Here is an 18694-nt window from a genome sequence, read left to right as displayed (position 1 = left end):
CCCGGCCCCGGCCCCGCCCCCAGAGCTGGGCTCGCGCCGGACCCCAGGCTCGCTCCGCTACTGAGAAGGGGAGGCCCCTCCCCCACGCTCGAGCGCGACCCCCGAGGGGCATCGCGGCACCAGCGTCATGCTGCGGGGCTCGGCCGCGGGCCAGGCGAACTCCCGCCCGGCCCTGCTGAGAGACCGGCCGCCGCGCCTGCCCCTGACCCGGGCATCGTTTGGGGACAACTTGGCTCAAAGATGCCAAGCGAGGGGGGACGCGCTGCGGCGCTTGGTCCCTACAACCATGGGCGCCGCGACCCTGTGTTCGGTGGTGCCAGGGGCTGCTCGTGCAAAGAGCGAGGACGTGTCTTCTCCCGTTGAAGGGACTGACAGCCCGAGAGTAGGTCACCGCTTAACCTTCCCTACGCCCCCTTCCACGGAGGTAATATCGGTTTTGGACTAACTGCTGCTGGTGAGAGAGAGAAGCTTTCAAGCTACAGGGAGCTCTTCCTCCATCGGGAACAGTACTCAGAGTACCCAGACCTCCAGAAGAGCTGCGAGTAGCTTGAGCGCTTCTCTCTCATCAAGAGAAGTAGGACCAATAACAGATATTACCTCCACCCCCTTCTCACTAATCTCTTGGGAGCAACAGGGCTATGGCATACTTAGGGCTTGTCTACATATAAACCACTGCAGCCAGGCCTCTCTTTTCACAGCCTTGAGCAAGGTAGTTATACTGACCTAATTTCCTGGTGTAGTCCAGCCCTTAGTCTCTCAGTGGAATTACTGTCCAGATGACAAGTCCTTTTTGGAGATTCTCTCTCCACTTTTTTCAATATCATTTGTGAGGCATGAACACAGCAGTGTTTCCTCACCATCATACGCTCCTTCATCTTACTTGACTATCCTCTTCGTACATCCAGTTGTCAGGTTTGGGTTTTGAATCCCATAGTATCATACTAGGACTTTTGTTTGGTTAGTTTATCTATCATGATCAAAGCTAAGATTATAGCACAGGTATTTTTAGCAAAAGGCACAGGCAGGATGAGGACAATAAATAATAAACCACTGAAGCTGGAGCCCCCACACCCAGGACTGATAGCCCCAACCCTGCTGAGGCTGAAGTTTATGGGCAGGGAAAGCATTCCTGGAACCACAGACCCAGAGTTCCAAGGTGAGCCCCCCAACCTAGATTAGATACATCTGAAATTAGGGATACTGAAGGCTTGGGGGTGACAAACGGAATGCCTGTGGCCACCGCTCAGGAGTCCCCCCACCAGTCAAGGGGGTGGGGCAACAACTGTGAGCTCCAAGTCCATGCATTTCATGAAAACTCAAGGAGCTGCTGACAGTCCAAAAGGCAGGACAGTGAACTGGTAATGAGTCTGGTTTATGATAAATCTAAGGAACCTTCTGTGGCCCTGGAAGATGGAGATGTGGAAATAAGGATTTTTTGAAGTCGAGAGTGACATACCAGTCTCCTGGATCCAGGGAGGAAATAGCCGAGGCCAAGAAAACCATGCAGAACCTCACTTCCTTGAGATAATTGTTGAGGCAGCACAGGTCTAGGAAGGGTCAGAGACCCCTCTGTCTTTCGGGATTAGGAAATAATGGGAGTAAAATCCCTCTCCCATTCTGGGGCACCACATCCACAGTCCCTACCTGAAGGAGGGCTTGTGCCTTGTGGATTAGAAGTTGTTCATGAGAAAGGTCCCTGAAGAGGGATGGGGTGGCGGGTGGGAGGAAGAAAACTGAAGGGGGTAACCTTCCTCCGCTGTACTCAGCACCCAGCAGTCCGAGGTAATGAGGGACCACACCAGGCTGAAGTAGGAGAGATGGTCTGAAAACAAAAAGGGGGCAGGATCCAGTGCAGGAATTGATATAACACCCTTGGGCGTGTCTTCAAAAGTTTTGTTCTGGGCCTCCCAGGTACCGGTGTGAACCCGGTAGTGAGGCTGAAGTGGAGGGGAGTGGTTGCCTGTGCTTGTAACCCCTGCTCTGTTTTTTAAACAGCTCCTGGAAAGGCAGAGGAGCCAAGAAGTGGGTTCGCTGTTGAGGCCTGAAATGCTTCCTCAAAGGTTCCAGGGATTAGAGAGTCAGGGATGCGAGGGTAGCTCTGAAGTCCTTCAGACCAGGGGGGTTCGAGTCCATCTGCTCCAAGATGGAGGAGGTACCCTCAAAGGAAAAATCATGGATGGACTGTTGGACCTCAGGTGGCAATCCTGAGGATTGGAACCAGGAGCATCTACTCATGACCACGGCCGAAGCCATTGTTCTGGCTGCCACATCAGCTGCATGCCGGGCCACCTGGAGGGAGGCTCGGGCCATGGTCTTCCCTTCCCTTCCCCCATCAGGGCAGAAAACTCTTGCCTAGAGTTCTGTGGCAGCAAGTCTTTAAACTTTGCCATGAAGTCCCAATTGTTGTAATCATACCTCCCAAGCAAGGCTTCTTGGTTGGAAATGCAAAGCTATAACTCAATCTTCCTACAGAACAGGTCTAGCTTCTTTAAGTCTTTTTGCTTCAGGGTCACACCTAGCTCTCCATATCTGTCCCTCTCATTGGTCACTGTGACCATAAGGGACCCAGGAGGAGGGTGGAAGTACAGGTATTCATACCCCTTGGCAGACACATAGTAGCTTTTCTCTGCCCTTGAGGTGGGAGGGAGAGAGGATGGGGTCAGCCATAGGGACCTGACTGGAACCATAACAACCTCATTGAAGGGTAGGGCCACCTTTGACAGGAGCGCCATGGCCAAAATGTCAATAAGGCTATGTGAGGACTCTTTAAGAACCTCCACCTCTAGCCCGAGGTTAGAAACCACCCTTTTTAATAGCTCCTGATGAGCTCTAATGTTGTCCTGAGGCACCAAGCTGCTTGGTCCCAAGACAGCTTCATCAGGGGAGGAGGAGGAAGAGGCCTGTACTGGTGGGGGGCCTACCTCTTCTTCTTCAGACCCAACTACATAAGCTAGGCCTAAGTCCTCTATGTCAGTACCGGGTCGGTGCCAGACAGTGCAATGGAGGAGGCCTCCTCTCCGACACTACCGAGTAGGAACAGCTGGATGATACTTCCGGTACCAGAGTAAAACCCCACGGGGATTCCAGACTGGCCACTGGACCTGCATTGGCCACTCACCTCTGGGCCAGGTGCCATGGGGAGGGCCCGCACCAAGATCCAGTGGAACATAGGATGGGTATTGGCGGTGAACCCTTGGTTGCGTGATGGGCTCCACCTCCAACTCTGGGGACTAGTCCTCTTAAGGAGATCATGGGGAAAAGTGGGAAAGTTTTCACTGACAACAGAAGGGCCATTTTTCCTCTAGTCAGCACCGAAGGGCCCAGTGCCGGGTATCAGCTTGAGGCAATGTGTCCCTTCTGCTCACACTCATCAGAGCTAGTAGTTGGTCCCATTGGGGTCGGAGGAACCGGGAATGTCATCACGTTCCTAGCAGCTGCAAAGACCTCCAGGGTGGAAGGCACTGCAATCCCACTCGTTCAACGATGTCTCCCCAGCATTGGAGGATGATCCCACTCTGGACTCATCAGCACCTACAAGCAGGGAGGAGTAAACGGCGGCACTAGCAGAATGGGAATGGCCCAACACAGGTTGTACTCTGCTGTATTCCACTTGTTTGTCCTTCCTTGGTACTGGGGAGCGCCCCCTTTCTGACCCTTATTTCTTGTGTTTCTTTCTTCGTACTGGAGAGGGAGAACAGTGCTATGAAACACAATGCCTGAGGGGTGCTTTGCACTAAATCCGAGGTGCTCAGTGCTGAGTCCAACCGGCTTGGCTCTGATGCTGGCCTAAGAGCAGCTTTCATTAGGATAACTCTTAGTCTAGCCTCCCTGTCCTTTTTTGTACAAGGGCTTGTAGTTGCTGAAGAGTTGGCAAAGCTCTCGTACATGAGCTTCTCCCAGGCACTTCAGACAGCTGGAGTGTGGGTCGCTCACCAGCATAGGCTTGCTACAGGAGGCACAAGGTTTGAAGACCACAGACCGGAGCATGTCCCACCCCAAGGTTGAAAGGAACCCCTGTAAGCTAAGAGAGGGGGTCTAATTATATACATTGAAAATATCTACACTATGTACATTACTATTAGAAATTAAAACTGAATATAACTAAACTAAAGAACAACAGGAAAAACACTGAATGATCGCCTTGCAAAAGCAAGGTAAGTTGTTCCAGCGACCATCATGGGTGTAAGAAGGAACCACGAGGGTGCGGGGCCAGCTGGGCCCCTTATATCGGTGCATCAGCGCACAACACCAGAGGGTGCTAGAGCCATCCTGACAGATACCACTGAAGGAAAAATCTCTGGTGATGGTGCATGCGGCACACAAACACCTAATGTGGAATGGACATAAGCAAAGAACTTCTCATTACCTACCTCTCTATATATCATTAAATATTTTGTATACTTTTATAATGTCCCTTCTTATTCATCCCCTTTCTAAGGTAAATAATGTATACATTTGTTGAGAAGAAGACAGAACTAGATGCCAACCATATATTGATGGCATCATTTGTTTTTACAGCAGCTGAAAGCATACTAGGCAGTTTACAGAACAGAAAGCCATGGACCCTATCACCCCAGAATTTACATCTAATTGGTAATGAGCTGTGGGGGAAGATCAGCTGTTCATCACATGCTCTGGGATCATATGAATGACCTTGAAGCAAATTCCTATTATGGATTCCCATAGGGCATCTCCTTATGATGAAATGGTGTCAATGGTTGAGAAAGTCCAGCAACATTAGCATGTATATTTCACTTCTGAGCCCTGAGGTACTACTCCATTAGTGCTGTGAATACCAGAATGGCAGAGGTCCAAACTACCAGGGAGGGTCAATTGCTGATGGAGTTGGCCTGCCATCATCCTCTTGGATAACTTTTCCCCAAAAAGAAGTTTGAGGGCAGGTGATAGTTTGCTTGGTATTTTACTTTGTACGTATGGGAATCCCCACAAGCTGTTGTCCAATTCAGTGAGTCACTCCATTCTTACAAAGTTATTTTTATTTATCAATGATTAGTACAGAACAATTATTCCATTATTAAGAGAAAAACATTTCTTATAAAAATCTGTATAATCCATAGACAAAAGCAGCAATTAAAGTAAGTTTACTTTCCTTCACTTTTTTTCCTGAAATGACGTAGAAGGAACAGCGTGCTTAGAAGACCCAGCTTCCTCTTCCTTTTCATGGGGACGTTTTCTGGTTGTGGTTGGCTAGAAGAAAGAGGCAGGAGCATGACTATGCAAGTCACACACAAATACCTAACACCTTTAATTTTAATATATGTTCAGAATGAAGGCAGAGCCCCAACTATCATGCCTACTGTGAATTCAAGATGTTTAAGAAACTCTCCTTGCTGCCTCCCATATGACAACTGAGAGCAAAAACACAAACAACAGTAAAAGATTCAGAATCATCATCATCTGCACTCTCACCATTACTAATCCTTAAAACAATTTATCAAGTTGCCTGTCATTCCATGACTAGTTCTCCCTCTTTCTTGATCATCTTTCATTTAGTAAACACACATTTGTTCTAAGTCTTATTTGTCCTGGTTACATCAAAGCCCCTCATGTGTCAATTTTTCCTGGACTGACACCAACCAGATGAACACTCTGAGGGATGATGCACAAAAAATCTGATCAAGGAACTGCAACAAATAATTTCTTTCAGACTTAAACTAAATGTGATAATTTAAGAACATATTAAAAGTTCTGATTATAAACAAGGCATCTGAGCTGAATCTATTTACAGCAAGGATGCAATAATAGTTACATGTCTTAAGGATGGGATGATCCGTTACCCGCAAGACAGTGGAGACTGGTAATGGCCTCCCCAATCAGCAAGCATATATGATCCTCTAGCATCAGACAGCTGCTCTTAATCCCTTCTCTTACTCTCTCCATTCTTTCCCCTCAAAAAAGTAAAATAAAATACAAGCAAGCACCCAGCTCCCCACTCAATCTTGCTCTTATCTTTCTTTGTTACCATCTTCCAGTGACAACCCTGCACACAATCTCGAGCCTTCATTTAATGTCAGTTCTTCCTAGGATATTAAGTATCTGAGTCCCTAAGGCTCTGACACATCAAATATACTCAAGCATATGGTTAATTTTAAGCACATGAATAGTCCAATTGAAGTCTACTGGGACTATTTATGCACTTAGAATTAAGCACATACTTAAGTGCTTTGATGAGGCCTAAATACCTACTGGTTCTACTGGTGAAAGGTATAGTAACTGGCAGAGCTAACCAGCATAGTGTTACATAACACTAGCTTGAAATTAAAAGTTTCTGCAGGGTAAATATTCAAAATCAATTTTTACTACTATAAATGGATTTCTTTCAAATCTCGACTTCTCTGCATATAAAATGTCATTTTATTCCTACTGTGATGCTGCATGATTGAAATATGACCATTTATATCAATGATATTGCCACTGTTAGACAATCACAACAGATTTTGTACGAAGTATATCTTGTAAGGTGTCAATGGAAAAGTTATGATTTTCCAAATAAGATTATCCTGTTTAAATCCATGAATCATCCCTGTAGCTGAAGTTATGGACATATCTCTCAAATGTGTTTGTTCCTCCCATAAGGTAGTTTACATCCAGTTTATCCAGCACATTGTGAATGGACTATTCAAGTTTGATGGCCCATTAAATACACTTAGCTCTCATAATGGGCCACAGAAGAAACTCATTATACCCAGAAAGATCTTCCTGTGGACACCTCAGCACAGATATGGGCAATGGCTGCCTCTGAGAGTCATCAAGCTATGTATGGACAGACGATATGCTCATGTGATCCTGGACTCCATCTTGTGCCAGTAACTTTCCAAGAACTGGGCTGTGAGCTTTGTTTGAAACAGAAAATTTCCAGGCACATGGCAAAGGGTAGAAAAGACCTCTAGGATGACTCCATTTTGCCTCTTTCCTGGTCCGATTCTCTGGACTATGGATTTACAACTAAAAGGAGGATATTGAATGATGGACTGAGGATCTTCCTATTTTTTGGAAGTTACCAGAGAGACTTTTCAAGCCAGCTCGCGAGCCTCATGCAACTCTTTTACAGCTGAAGTGTGGCTCATGGAGCTCCCACACACCCCCATTCTCCACCTACCAGCCTGGGGAGAGGGAGGCTCGGGGCTTCTGACCTGCAGCAGGGTGGTGGGGCTAGGAGCTTCTGCCAGAGATGACTGGTGCCTGCTGAGAGTGTGGGGGGTACAGTTTAAAGATTCACACACACACACCCAATAGCTTGAGTAACACACCCCAGATACTCTCCCCTCTTACCCTCAGCAGCCCCTCCACGCAGCTCTCAGGTGTTAGCTCCATGTGAAGAGACAGCAAGAAACAGCTGGGAGCTGCAGGGAGGGGCCACTGCTTTAGCTCCTCAGGGAGATGCATCAGCAAAAGCAGCAGCTCTCCCTGTAGCTCCCAGCTGTTGCCACTCCCTCTTCCCATGGCCACAACTCCCAGCTTGCCAGCCCCAGGAGCTGCTGTTCAGGCAGGGGACCTGGCAGCACCAGGTGACCTAGCGGGGCCAGCAAATCTTGACAAAAATCGGGGGAGAGAGAGAAGCATGTGACCCCAAATATCAACCCAGGATCAAAAAGGCATCAGGCCTGCAGAGTGTGCCTGCCAAGGCTTGGGTCTTCAGCAGGAGCAGGGCCAAAGCCCCGAGCCCCGGCAGGCACCTCCCGCGTGGCTGAAGACCTGAGCCCCAGCAGGTGCATCCTGGCTCTCCAACTTCTGAAGATTGTTGTATGCGGCTCAGGCGTTCAGTGAATTTGGCCACCCCTGGTCTAGAACATCACTTCTACAAACCTGATACAAGAACACTGCAATTATTGTATGCATATGATCTATTAACCATTTTAACTCTCTTCTTTTCTTAATAAACCTTCAGATTTTAGTTAAAGGATTGGCAGCGGTGTGATTATTGGGCAAGATCTGAGTTATATATTGACCCGGCTAAGTGCCCATCTCTTGAGACTGGAAGAACCCTATGTTTAATTAAATTAGTTTTCAGTAAACATTCAGAGTCCAGTGTCTGGGTGGTGAGACAAAGGCCTGAATACCTAAGGAGACTGCATTTTTTATTTCTTGTTAACCAGTGCAGTGAGACAGAAGTTTATTTTTGCTACGGGCTTGGTATAATCTAATGATATAATAACCACCAATTTGGGGTGAGTCTGCCCTATTTTTCAGCAGTTTGTCCTGAATCTGGCACTCTCAGCTGTGACCTACTCAGAGTAACACCTACTCAGTGTGTTTTAAATGTAAACTAAAAAACAACAAAGCAAAAAACATACTAGTCTTGATGTCTGTGGTGGATGCATAGAGACTCTTGTTTGTGAGAGTAGCTCTTGAAATGTGCTCTTCATACTTTCATCCTGTGAAGAATTATAAACATTTAATTAGATGGAATGTTTGGAAAAATAATTTAAGATATGGCTGGTCAGGTGAGTCCTGTGGTTAGGGCATTGCACTACCATGTGATCCTCAAGTTAGGTTCCCAGGACCAGTCTCCCTGGGGCTGGGAATGCTGAAGAGGCTGCACACTTAGTAGTAATTCTTACAAAAGATAGTTAGGAAAGGTATTGAGAGACTCCATTCAACCCTCTTCAGCCTGTGATGGTGGGAGAGGGAATTAAAAGCTTTGATTTGAAGGGAGCTTTCAAAAGTAACATTCTTTATGAAGGGTGCAGGAAAATATACCAAGTCTTATGTTATAGCAGAAATATATAAATAATTATATTTACTGATTCTTCATACACCACATACAATTGACTGGGGCACCAAAGAACAATAAAAACAGACACACTGAAAGGTGCCTGAGATTTTAAGAGCTACCATATTAAAACTTTAAAGAAAAAAAAAGGGGGGAATGGAGTAAGCAGGGTCAGTGATAAATGAACAAGGAGAAGGAAGGTTAAAAAAAGTGTGGGGGTTTAACAAGGAGTGACCATGCATTTTTAGGGATTTGTTGTTGTTTTTTTTTTTTTAGTGTAATTTAGAAGTTGGGAAAGGGGGGTTGAGAGGCAAAGTCCATACCCTAGAGGCCACTACAGCAAAGGCATGTGGTATTTGGACAGAGATGCCAGTCAGGAAGAAGATATGGAAGCTGCTAATGAACCTACACCATTAAAAGCTTTAAAAAACAAGACTGCAAACTCAAGGCCAATTACTTTATAGAGAGCCAATATACAAAAGTCAAGGCACATGCAATATGATCACAGCAGCTCAAATACACTGTTGCATTTTAAACAAGCTTCAATCGATGAGGAAGACAGCCTGCTAAAAGGGAATTACAGTAAACAAGTCTCATAGCTATAAAAGGCACATGATGCCATTGTAAGATGGTCATAACATAATGGGAAAATGCAGTTTTGTACTATGTCTGGCACAGGGGGTGCCATGGAAAGAGTGTTGTCAAGCGATAAGAAAGTTCTTAACCTGACTCAGTGCTTCCAACAAATCCCCTCAACAAGCAAGCCACAAAGGAAACTTGCTTATGACACTCTACCTTATATTTAGAAACCAACTTGCCACAAAGCATCACACACACACACACACACACACAAAGTAATACGGGGTATAGGATTCTGCCTACCCAATACCCCACTGGAGACACAATTTGCTCATAAAGAAGTTCCCAAACTGTGAACCATGAAGCACATGGTGGTGGTCTGTGGACAGGCTGATTGGTCACAGGATACTGTTCTCCTGGTTCTCAGCTCCTGCTACAGGTATCCAGGTTCCTCACTGCCTGTAAAAGTAGCTGGAAGCAAGGAGAAGAAGCCAATCTTGGTGCTTCCACTAGGCCAGGGTTGCTGCCTAAGAGGAAGAGGGGAGGAAAGAGGAACCAGTCAACAGCCAGAGAAAGGAAGCAAATGGCTGGGAAGCACGTGCAATGGAAATGGGGAGACTTGCACTAGTGGAAATGTAGTACGAGCAGAAGGAGAGAAAGAAACAGAACCAATGGGAGATTATATTTAAAAAAGCAGCAAAAACAACATGATTAACTTTTCCCAAAAGAGGACAGGGCACTCCCCACATTAAAAAATAAAAACACATCAAGTAATGCCTTAGTGTTAATTTTCCAGGGAAGCTATTGCTGTAGCTACACAGATATACCTTGAAATGGCAAATGGAAAGAGAGGTGGTCCACAGTCATGAATGTGAGGGGTGGTGTCTAAACGGGCAATCTCTCTATTAACATGTGATCCAGGCCACAAACAAATTTGAGAACCTCTGGTTTGATTCCCACCTTGTAGTTACGACTCAAACTACTACAAGACAACTCCACAATCATCTGAAAAGCACATCTCTGGTAATGAGACGAATTATTCTCTGGATATAAGTGGGGTCAGATACGCCTCATGGCCAGTGGGAGAGGACATGCACACACTGAGTTCATCAGTGTCCAGGGCTACAAGAAAACAAACTGCTCTGGTGATAATACAGGTGTGGACTATACCTTGAATGGAACTATATGACGTGATCGTGAAACCATGCAACATAAGCTTCACAAATAACAGACACAGTATACTCAGAGCAGACCCAGATATTAGGTCAAATATGTGACTAGTGCTTTGGAAGCTCTTCTCTACTCCTTAGGCAAGACTTGAGTCCATCACTTCCAGGAAGACATGGGCTAGCCCACACACGCATACATGGAAATTTCCAAGGACAACATTCTGTGAGGTCTGCAACAGTAACTGGCAACACTAGTTCAGCGAATTTGGCTGTACAATCCTCCACAGAATCCTGTGGTCTCTGTACCAGCAGAATGATGAATTTTGGTCAGCTGGTTACTGTATGCATTACAAGTAAGAACAAAATATTATTGCTATTCTCCCATCTTTTCATTCCCCAATGGATCACCGAGCTGAGCTAGCTGTACTAGCTGAGCTAAAACTGGGCCTGCAGCATCATTCAACCAGCTTTGACCATGTAAAATGCACATCAAACCTGGATCACCCACCAAAAACTGATACAGAATAGGTCACCATGCATTTTAGGGCAAGATTTTCAGAGACACAAATAGTAGCTAATTGCCATTTGAACTTTTGGAAATCTCTTGTTTAATATCCATTGTGTTAATATTAGTTTATTGAAACTAGAATACAAAGCCTGATCGAGTCTAGGTAAAAACAGTGGACACTATAAAACCTATCTTGAATGCTGCTCTTTCTGCTCTAGGTCTTGAGTAGGCCATTGGAGTTTAAAAAAAATGGGGGGGGGGTTAATTTTAGGTTAAACACCAGGAGAAATATTTCAACACTAAATTGGCAGTCTTACTGGTTAAATGTAGTGTTAAGAAATGAAAATTTGGACAGAGGGTTTGAATTATTATTAATAGCTGAAAGTTTCTCAAAGGAGCTAAAAATACTAAGACATTTCAAACTCTTGCGGCCTGATAGCTATCATCTGTATATCTGATGCATGCATCCATCGTGCTGCTTCTGTGCTAGTTTTTAAAAACAATACTTACAGACAATGGCAGAGAGAGTGGAGGGCCATCAGCTCCTCACTGCACACAGTTACAGGAGCTCAAGTGGCTCCTCTGGTGGTGTTCAAGTGGCCTGGCATCTAGAAATGAACATTTGGGATGCTGGCCTTCAGAACAGCCAGGGGTACATCACCTGCAAACAACTCGTATAAGATGGCAGCCAGCCATGTAAGGAAATATTTTTAAAAATAGGGATTGACTGACAGTTGGATTTTGGTGGGTGGAGGTTAGAAACCATAGCAGTCCCATCTTAAAGTAAAGTATTCCTGCCCCCTCTATTTTTGTCAGATGAAAGAAGCTTTCCCCTGCTAGTTGTGAAGTGAGCCAAGATTAAAATCCTGCATACAAAACTCTGTTTCCAAGTTATCACCAAAGACCTCTGCAAATGTATATGGTTTATTACATGCTGAATAATTTGTCAGATTTCCTTTTGGCCAAAGCATTACTTTTCCAGGACAACACCCCAGGCCATATCTGTCAATTCAAAAACGGCTTGGTATTTGTGTCTTGGCAAAGCTAGTGTCTGAATTCACTGTCCCATTATGACCATTAACCCAAAGCACCATTTTTTAGCTGCGATACTCTTTTAAACTCTTTTCTGACCTGTGTGTCTGTCAATCTCACTAAAATTACAGTGTGGTAATTAGAGTCCTCCACAGAGGAAGAATACAACCAGAATTTTAAGAAATTCAACTGACTACACTTTGAAACGTCTCAAATTCTCATCTCGTCTATCATGGCACTCCCACTTATCTTTTATCCCTTGTAATTTATTGCCTTCTTTCCCATTATGTCCATCATCAGTGGTTTTTAAAACCCACCTAGCAGTGTTTACTATAAAATAAACTGCACAGAACTAAAACCTAAAACGTAAATCTGTACCCAGTTAATCCACTCCAGGAGATTCACGGAACTGCAGAGATACAGAATTGTGAGTGAAAGCAGAAGAATGCAGAGTAGGAATTTTCCAATTCCAAGCACCATAGTTGGTCTTATGACAATGAAGTCACAAAAGGAACCCCTTCCACAGTGTGTGCTCCATTCCAGCAAGAATCTGACATGCTGCACGGGTCCTCTAATGATCATAGCAGTTACCCTTCCCCTGCCCCCACTCCGAACTCTGAGGGGTGGAGCACACTCTCTTGCTGGGCTAAGGGGTGGAGCACACTCTCTTGCTGGGCTACTGCTGGCTCACTCCTCTTCAGACATTAGTAATGTCTTGAAAAGTCAAACCACTGAACAATTGTTGAATCTTCATTAAGGAGGAGCTATTAAAGCCATGAGAGAGACTGTTCTATGCCTCCTTATACAGCTAGTCTAACTAGCCGTAATGTTTCTTGTGAATTAAGTCTTATATATATGCCACAGGATAACAAATAGGCAGTACCCCTCCCAGAATGTTATTGCTGTACTGTACTTTAAATACATGTCTCAACACATACCTGAAGCCAGGGATGTTCCAAGGCTTTTTCCGTTGTAAGACGTTTATTTGGATCCACTACTAACAGCTTCTTCACAAGATCCAAAGCTAAAATAACAAAATAAGGTGACTGGCATAAAGTCAATAATCTAATGACTCCATAACTTTAAAATAAATGACCCAATGTGTTTAAGGGAGTACAAAGGATTGTGATATACATCAGTGGTCTCCAAAGTGGGGTGCGAGCACCCCAGGGGGTATGCAAGAGGATCCTTTGGGATGCATGGCAGGAGCAGCGCCGCTGGAGCAGCGCCGTTTCAGCAGTTCAGGCGGACTCTTTTTTTTTTTTTCTTTGCGCTTCAGCAGTTCGGGCAGGAGTCCAAGCGGCTTTTTTTTGTTTTTGTCTTTTTTGCTCAGGGTGGCAAAAATGGTAGAGCCGGCCCTGCAGCGTGGCAGGGAGTGCGTGCTCCAAAATTTTTGACTGATAGGGGTGCACGATCAAAAAAGTTTGGAGACCACTGAGGTACATTAATAAATCTAAATATTTCATTTTAGAGCATGGAAGCTCAGGGTTAGCAAAAGTGTTTTCTTCCATTAATAAGTAAACACTTCCTGCTTTGTAAGCCATTTCACACATTCACTGTTAAGAGACTGTTCTGAGTCCATATGCTTTACTCCACTGTCCAATGAAATCTTCTTGTGTTATCAACGGTGCTCATCGGTAAATACATACTAAGGCCTAAACTGTTATGAATGCTTGAAATACTGCAAGTGCAGTTATGTGACCACATTTCATTGTGGGTGCAAAACTGCACTCATTAAAAAACCTAACTACCTACACCAAATCAGGTAGTTAGGCTTCCAAATGGGAGGCCAGGTTGAGACCTACCTAAGATTTGGTGCCTGAGTCAATACAGCCTGAGTGCCTACAATTAAACAACATATTACCAGTAACACATACCTCCTGCAGATTCTTATACGTCTACTGCATTTTTAGGGCAGTTTCCTCCACTCAAGCATTTTAACCAGGGCCCTAAGACTTTTGGTTTGATTGCATAATAAAAAAACATCGTAACAGGCACTGTGAAAAAGCAAAAGTTATATTGTATGCAATGACATTATCAGTCTCACCTAAGGTAGACTGACCAGATCTTTGGCTCTTCACTACACCTGCTGATTCTGCTGTACTGACTGGGACTACTTATGCCCTTAGTATAACTTGAACTATTTTAAATTATGTCTAATTTATTTTCCTATTGTCTTAATGCTACTTGGACATTGACACTATTTTGGTCAGCTTCAGACCTTTCACAACTGGGTTGAACTTGTTAAGGTTATTAGAAAGAGAATTATCCAGAGGAGCTAGTGAAAGCTGCCCAATGGAAATACTACAATTATTTCATGTCTATAAAGATCTTTGAAGACAGGAAGTGCCATGGCAATAACTGGGATAGCCATGGTAAGCTGGGCAGCAAGCGCAGATCCCTGGGTACATACTTGGGCAACAAGCCCAAGCCAATGGTGGTACTACTTCAGCAATGCTACTATTTTTAGTGCACTAGCTGAAGCAGAGCTAGGGCAGGTGACTCTATGAGACCTGGGATTCACACCTCCCAGCTGAAATGTAGACGTACCCAAAGATACCAATTAAAGCACAGTAGAAACTTTAGAGAGTCAGCAAAATACTTCTACAACCATTGTAATGTAAACATACCCATATCTGACACATGCTTCCATTCTCTTGGAATAAATGTGTATTCTCCACGGGTAATTTGATCTTTCAGACATAGCTGAGTATTTTGTTCATTGAATGGTGGATATCCACACAGGCTACATAAAAGAGAAAAAAATAAATATAATGGATAATGCAGCTTTTGCCATAGCAGTTGAAAGACTGACTGTTGTAGAGAATATGCATTTCACAACATCTGTTCCAGAACTGAAAATATGACACACATACTCATTAGCAAATGTACTTAAATGAAGGCCTAAGACCTACACCCATGTATGACTGTTCAATTGAACTGTCAGCTGTGAAGTTTCTTACCATACAAAAAGAATAACTCCTAAACTCCAGCAATCCACAGCACGGCTATACCCAGCTGTCCCAAGTGAATTGAGAACTTCAGGGGCGAGATACGTGGGAGTACCACATAATGTTTTCATAAGTGATGATTCTCCAAGAATCTTGGATTGTCCAAAATCTGTAATCTTGTATATGAGAATAACACTAAATCAGTTTTTATTGCAACACATATTAGAATACACTATACTAGACAGCATGTATCAGGAGAGAGATTTATGGCTCTAATTTCTAAGGCATTTTGCCAGTACACAACTATGTACTAAGCTGTACCCAACAGAGGACTTCAGCAAAAAACTCACCAGGACAAAAGACTTTTTTCTTTTGGCGGGGAGTGGGGAGTTGGGACAGAGAGATTTGAGTTTTAGTGCTAGCAAAGAGTGCTGGATTGAACACCAGTCTGAAGTATTCTATTTATCCCCAGATTGGGGAATAGCATAAGTAGCAGCACTATGGATTCATGGCTACCATGGAGAGACTATTATATGCAGAGCAATGGTTCAGTCTCCAAACCTACTCAATATGTACTTAAGTCTCTCAGGCAAAAACACAAACTGACACCAAACAGCATGGATAATTACTGAAATGTTGGTCATGACTCCATGATTAAGACTACTGACATATGCAAGTGAAGCAGAGTCTTATTCCACTGATTACTATGTGAAATATTAAATGCGAAAATTCTTATTCATACTTATGTGTATGTATTGATTGAAATATGCAGGAGAGAGGAAGCAATTTCTAAAGTTTGTGAAAGAACCTTAACTCAAGATGTCCTGTATTTTTAGCCTCTATTATTTAGGAATGAGCATCATCAATCTTATGCCATGTTCATTTTTTGTGAATAAAGTTTTGAATAAAGAACATCAAAATAAAAGAAAAAAGATCCAGAGATAGAAGCTTCTTCCTCACCTTTATAAGACAAGTTTCCTCAGAAGAGGAAAGTAGCACATTTTCTGGCTTTAGATCCCGATGTATAATACCATTTTCATGAAGATACTATGCAAACACACACACACACAAAAACACAGAATGCATGCATTAAAATGTAACTTCCAAGTCTTTCCAATTATGATGCTACAAGTAACTGAAACAGATTTGAGAAGTGTGTATTTGAAGCTATATGGTTCACAAAAAGATTTAAAGTATTTGTCAGCTGCTGCACAGCAGCTTCTAACCTCCACAGGTAGACTATGTAGAACAGGAAAGCTATGTCATCCCTGCAGTTCATCCATATGCCACATTATCAGAACAGATTCTTCATGATGACACTAAGGAATTTTGGTCCTCAATCTCTCTTTTTTATTGATATTAACAGCCAATATATTTTTCTGTGTTCAAACCCTCTTAATTTAAGTACATTTCCCTGCCTTAGTTTGCCAAGGCAGACACCACTATACAGTGGCGTTGGAACAATTTGTATAGTGGGGGTGTGACATTACACTCCATATTCTTTATAGAAATATGATTATGATAAGGATATGACATAACTGTACTTTATGCAAGATGGCTCATGTAAGATATAATTGGAAAGGTTATGATTTACTGAATGCGATTATCCAATTTGTATGCATGTATCATTTCTGTACCTGAAGTTAGGAGTATGGACTGTTTAACAATTACAACTGGGTGTGTATTGGCAAGACACCCACCAGACAACAGGCCATCAGATTTGATGGTCCATTATGAAGGAACAACAAGACGGTGACCATACTAATCTTTCCACCTCCTGGGAGGCATCCTGGGACATAACTGTGACACTACTAGGTCAGGTGGTCTGGTCACCTACTACACTAACTTGGACTTCTAGTAATTTTCCACTCACAGGAGGAGGAGGTTAAGTTTGGGAAACAAAAGGCTTTCTGCCTTATGTAAAGTCTATTTAAGGCTGGGAGGGAAGGCATTCCAGACTCTCCTCTTTTCCCTATCCAAGAAGAAAGACTGCTGAAAGTACCTAAGGGGACAAAGAAACCAACCTGAAGGAAAAGGCAGGGGTGAGTCCAGACTGAGACAGGGGTCCAGTCTGTTACACCTGAGGACATTCTGCAACAAAAAAATAAAAACTCTGCACATACTTTAAAAGTCTGCAAAATTCTGCAAGCTTTATTTGTCAATAAATAAATGCAGAGGCTCCAGCATGGCAGTGGGGAGCACTGGCCACTGGCTGCACGCAGGTGGGAGATCACCCTGCAGCCTCCCCACACTCCACCCCTGGGACACAGATTGAGTGGTGAGGCTGTGCCCGACCCTGATAAAGCACAAGGCCTGGGTCTGCCCCCAAAACACCCTGGGGCCCTGCCCCTCTGTGCCAAAAGCACCAGTTGTGAGGCAGGCAGTCTCAACCAGGACAGATCCAAGTATGGAGGGACTCAGTGTGGGAGGATCCAGGTGTGGGGTGAGAGGATTCTGTGGGAGACAATCTGGGTGCAGGCAGCTCAGTGTGGGGGGGGTCTAGGTGTTGTGGGGGATCTGAATGCACAGAGGCTCATTGGGAGGGGTTCCAGGAGCAGGGGCAATTGGACTCTGCAGGGGCTTCCAGGTGAATGTGGTTGGGGCTCAGCGGAGGGGTGTGGGGGATCTCAACAGGGAGTCTGGGTGCTGGGGGAGTGGGGCTTGGTGGGAGTCTGAGTGCAGCTAGTTGGGGGTCAGTGGTGTGGGGGTCTGGATGTGGGGACTCAGGGGAGTGCAGGGGGTGGGGCTCATCAGGGTGGGGGGTTGAATTCAGTGGAGGGGGTGGCTAAAGGGGTTGGGGTCTGGAGGCAGGGGGGCTCCAGATGCAGGGGTTGACGTTCAGTGAGGTGGGGTCTGGGTATGGATGGCTAGGGGGGTTTCTGGGTGTACGGGGTGAGGCTTGGTGGGGGTGTCTGGGTATGGGAGGTCCAGATGCACAGGGGTTGGGTGGAGGGGGGAGCAGCTCCCCGTCCACTGACCCCTCCCTCTGCAGCTGAGGAGCAAAGGGGGCAGGAAGCAAGAGAGGATGCTGAGCTTCCTGCAGCTGGAGGAGGTTACTGAGGGTGGGTCTGACGGCGCTTGGGGCAGGGGCAGCGTGCAGCCCCCTGGCTACCCCTACACGTAGGAGCCTGAGGGTGACCATCCTGCTGCTTCTGGGAGCCACATGGAGCGATCCCTGACCCTGCTCGCCGGCTGGAGCACCAGAGCAGGGCAAGTCCCAGACCCCACTCCCCAGTGGGAACTCGAGGGCCAGATTAAAATGGCTTGCGGGCTGGATTCTGCCCGCAGGCCGTAGTCTGCCCACCCCTGTGGAAGAGAGTGGAACCTTTCCAGGTTGGTTAGCTTTAACCAACTAATAACTAAAGGAACACTGGCCTAAATCTCTTCTATGAATAATAAGAAGAGTTCACTTACTGCTGTAAAAACACATGCAGGCACAAATGATAGAAGTAAAGAAGTTATACTGATTGCACAGTCAGAGAAAAACCATTTTTTAATTTATACAAATTCAGAACTATTTACCTTTACAGCCAACAGCATCTGATAAAAATAGAGCTTGCAGGTAGCTTCTTTCATTCTGGTTGATCTTGACACTCTGTCATATAACTCTCCTCCTTCCATCCTGAAACAGAAGTACAGAAAGAGATTAAATATACTGGTTTCATAGGTTAGACCTCACTGGGAAAGCCTGAGACTGAAAAGCTTCTCTAAACAAAAAGAA

General features: G+C 44.8%; 1 protein-coding gene across 23 annotated transcripts in view; it reads right to left on the bottom strand.

Moving 5' to 3' along the window:
* Nucleotides 1–5024: 5024 nt before the first annotated feature.
* CHEK2 (checkpoint kinase 2) overlaps nt 5025–18694 on the bottom strand; it is a 42646-nt gene continuing 28976 nt past the window's right edge. For 16 of the 23 annotated variants that reach the window (XM_039504994.1, XM_039505000.1, XM_039504990.1 and 13 more), the window contains 7 exons: nt 18496–18595; nt 15934–16020; nt 14986–15149; nt 14653–14768; nt 12961–13046; nt 8316–8396; nt 5025–5208 (listed from right to left, as the gene is read on the bottom strand). In XM_039504994.1, coding sequence (XP_039360928.1) covers nt 5113–5208; nt 8316–8396; nt 12961–13046; nt 14653–14768; nt 14986–15149; nt 15934–16020; nt 18496–18595 — 730 coding nt within the window. In that variant the 3' untranslated portion in view covers nt 5025–5112. Of the gene's footprint in view, nt 5209–7142; nt 7207–8315; nt 8397–9616; nt 9841–11500; nt 11652–12960; nt 13047–14652; nt 14769–14985; nt 15150–15933; nt 16021–18495; nt 18596–18694 lie in introns of those variants that run through there. The other 7 variants (XR_005589538.1, XR_005589540.1, XR_005589541.1 and 4 more) reach the window with 7 other exon arrangements.

Source organism: Mauremys reevesii, linkage group 18 (genome assembly GCF_016161935.1).
Source record: "Mauremys reevesii isolate NIE-2019 linkage group 18, ASM1616193v1, whole genome shotgun sequence".
Classification (NCBI taxonomy): domain Eukaryota; kingdom Metazoa; phylum Chordata; order Testudines; family Geoemydidae; genus Mauremys; species Mauremys reevesii.
Note: the sequence above shows the minus strand (reverse complement) of the source record. Positions and strands in the feature narration are given on the sequence as shown.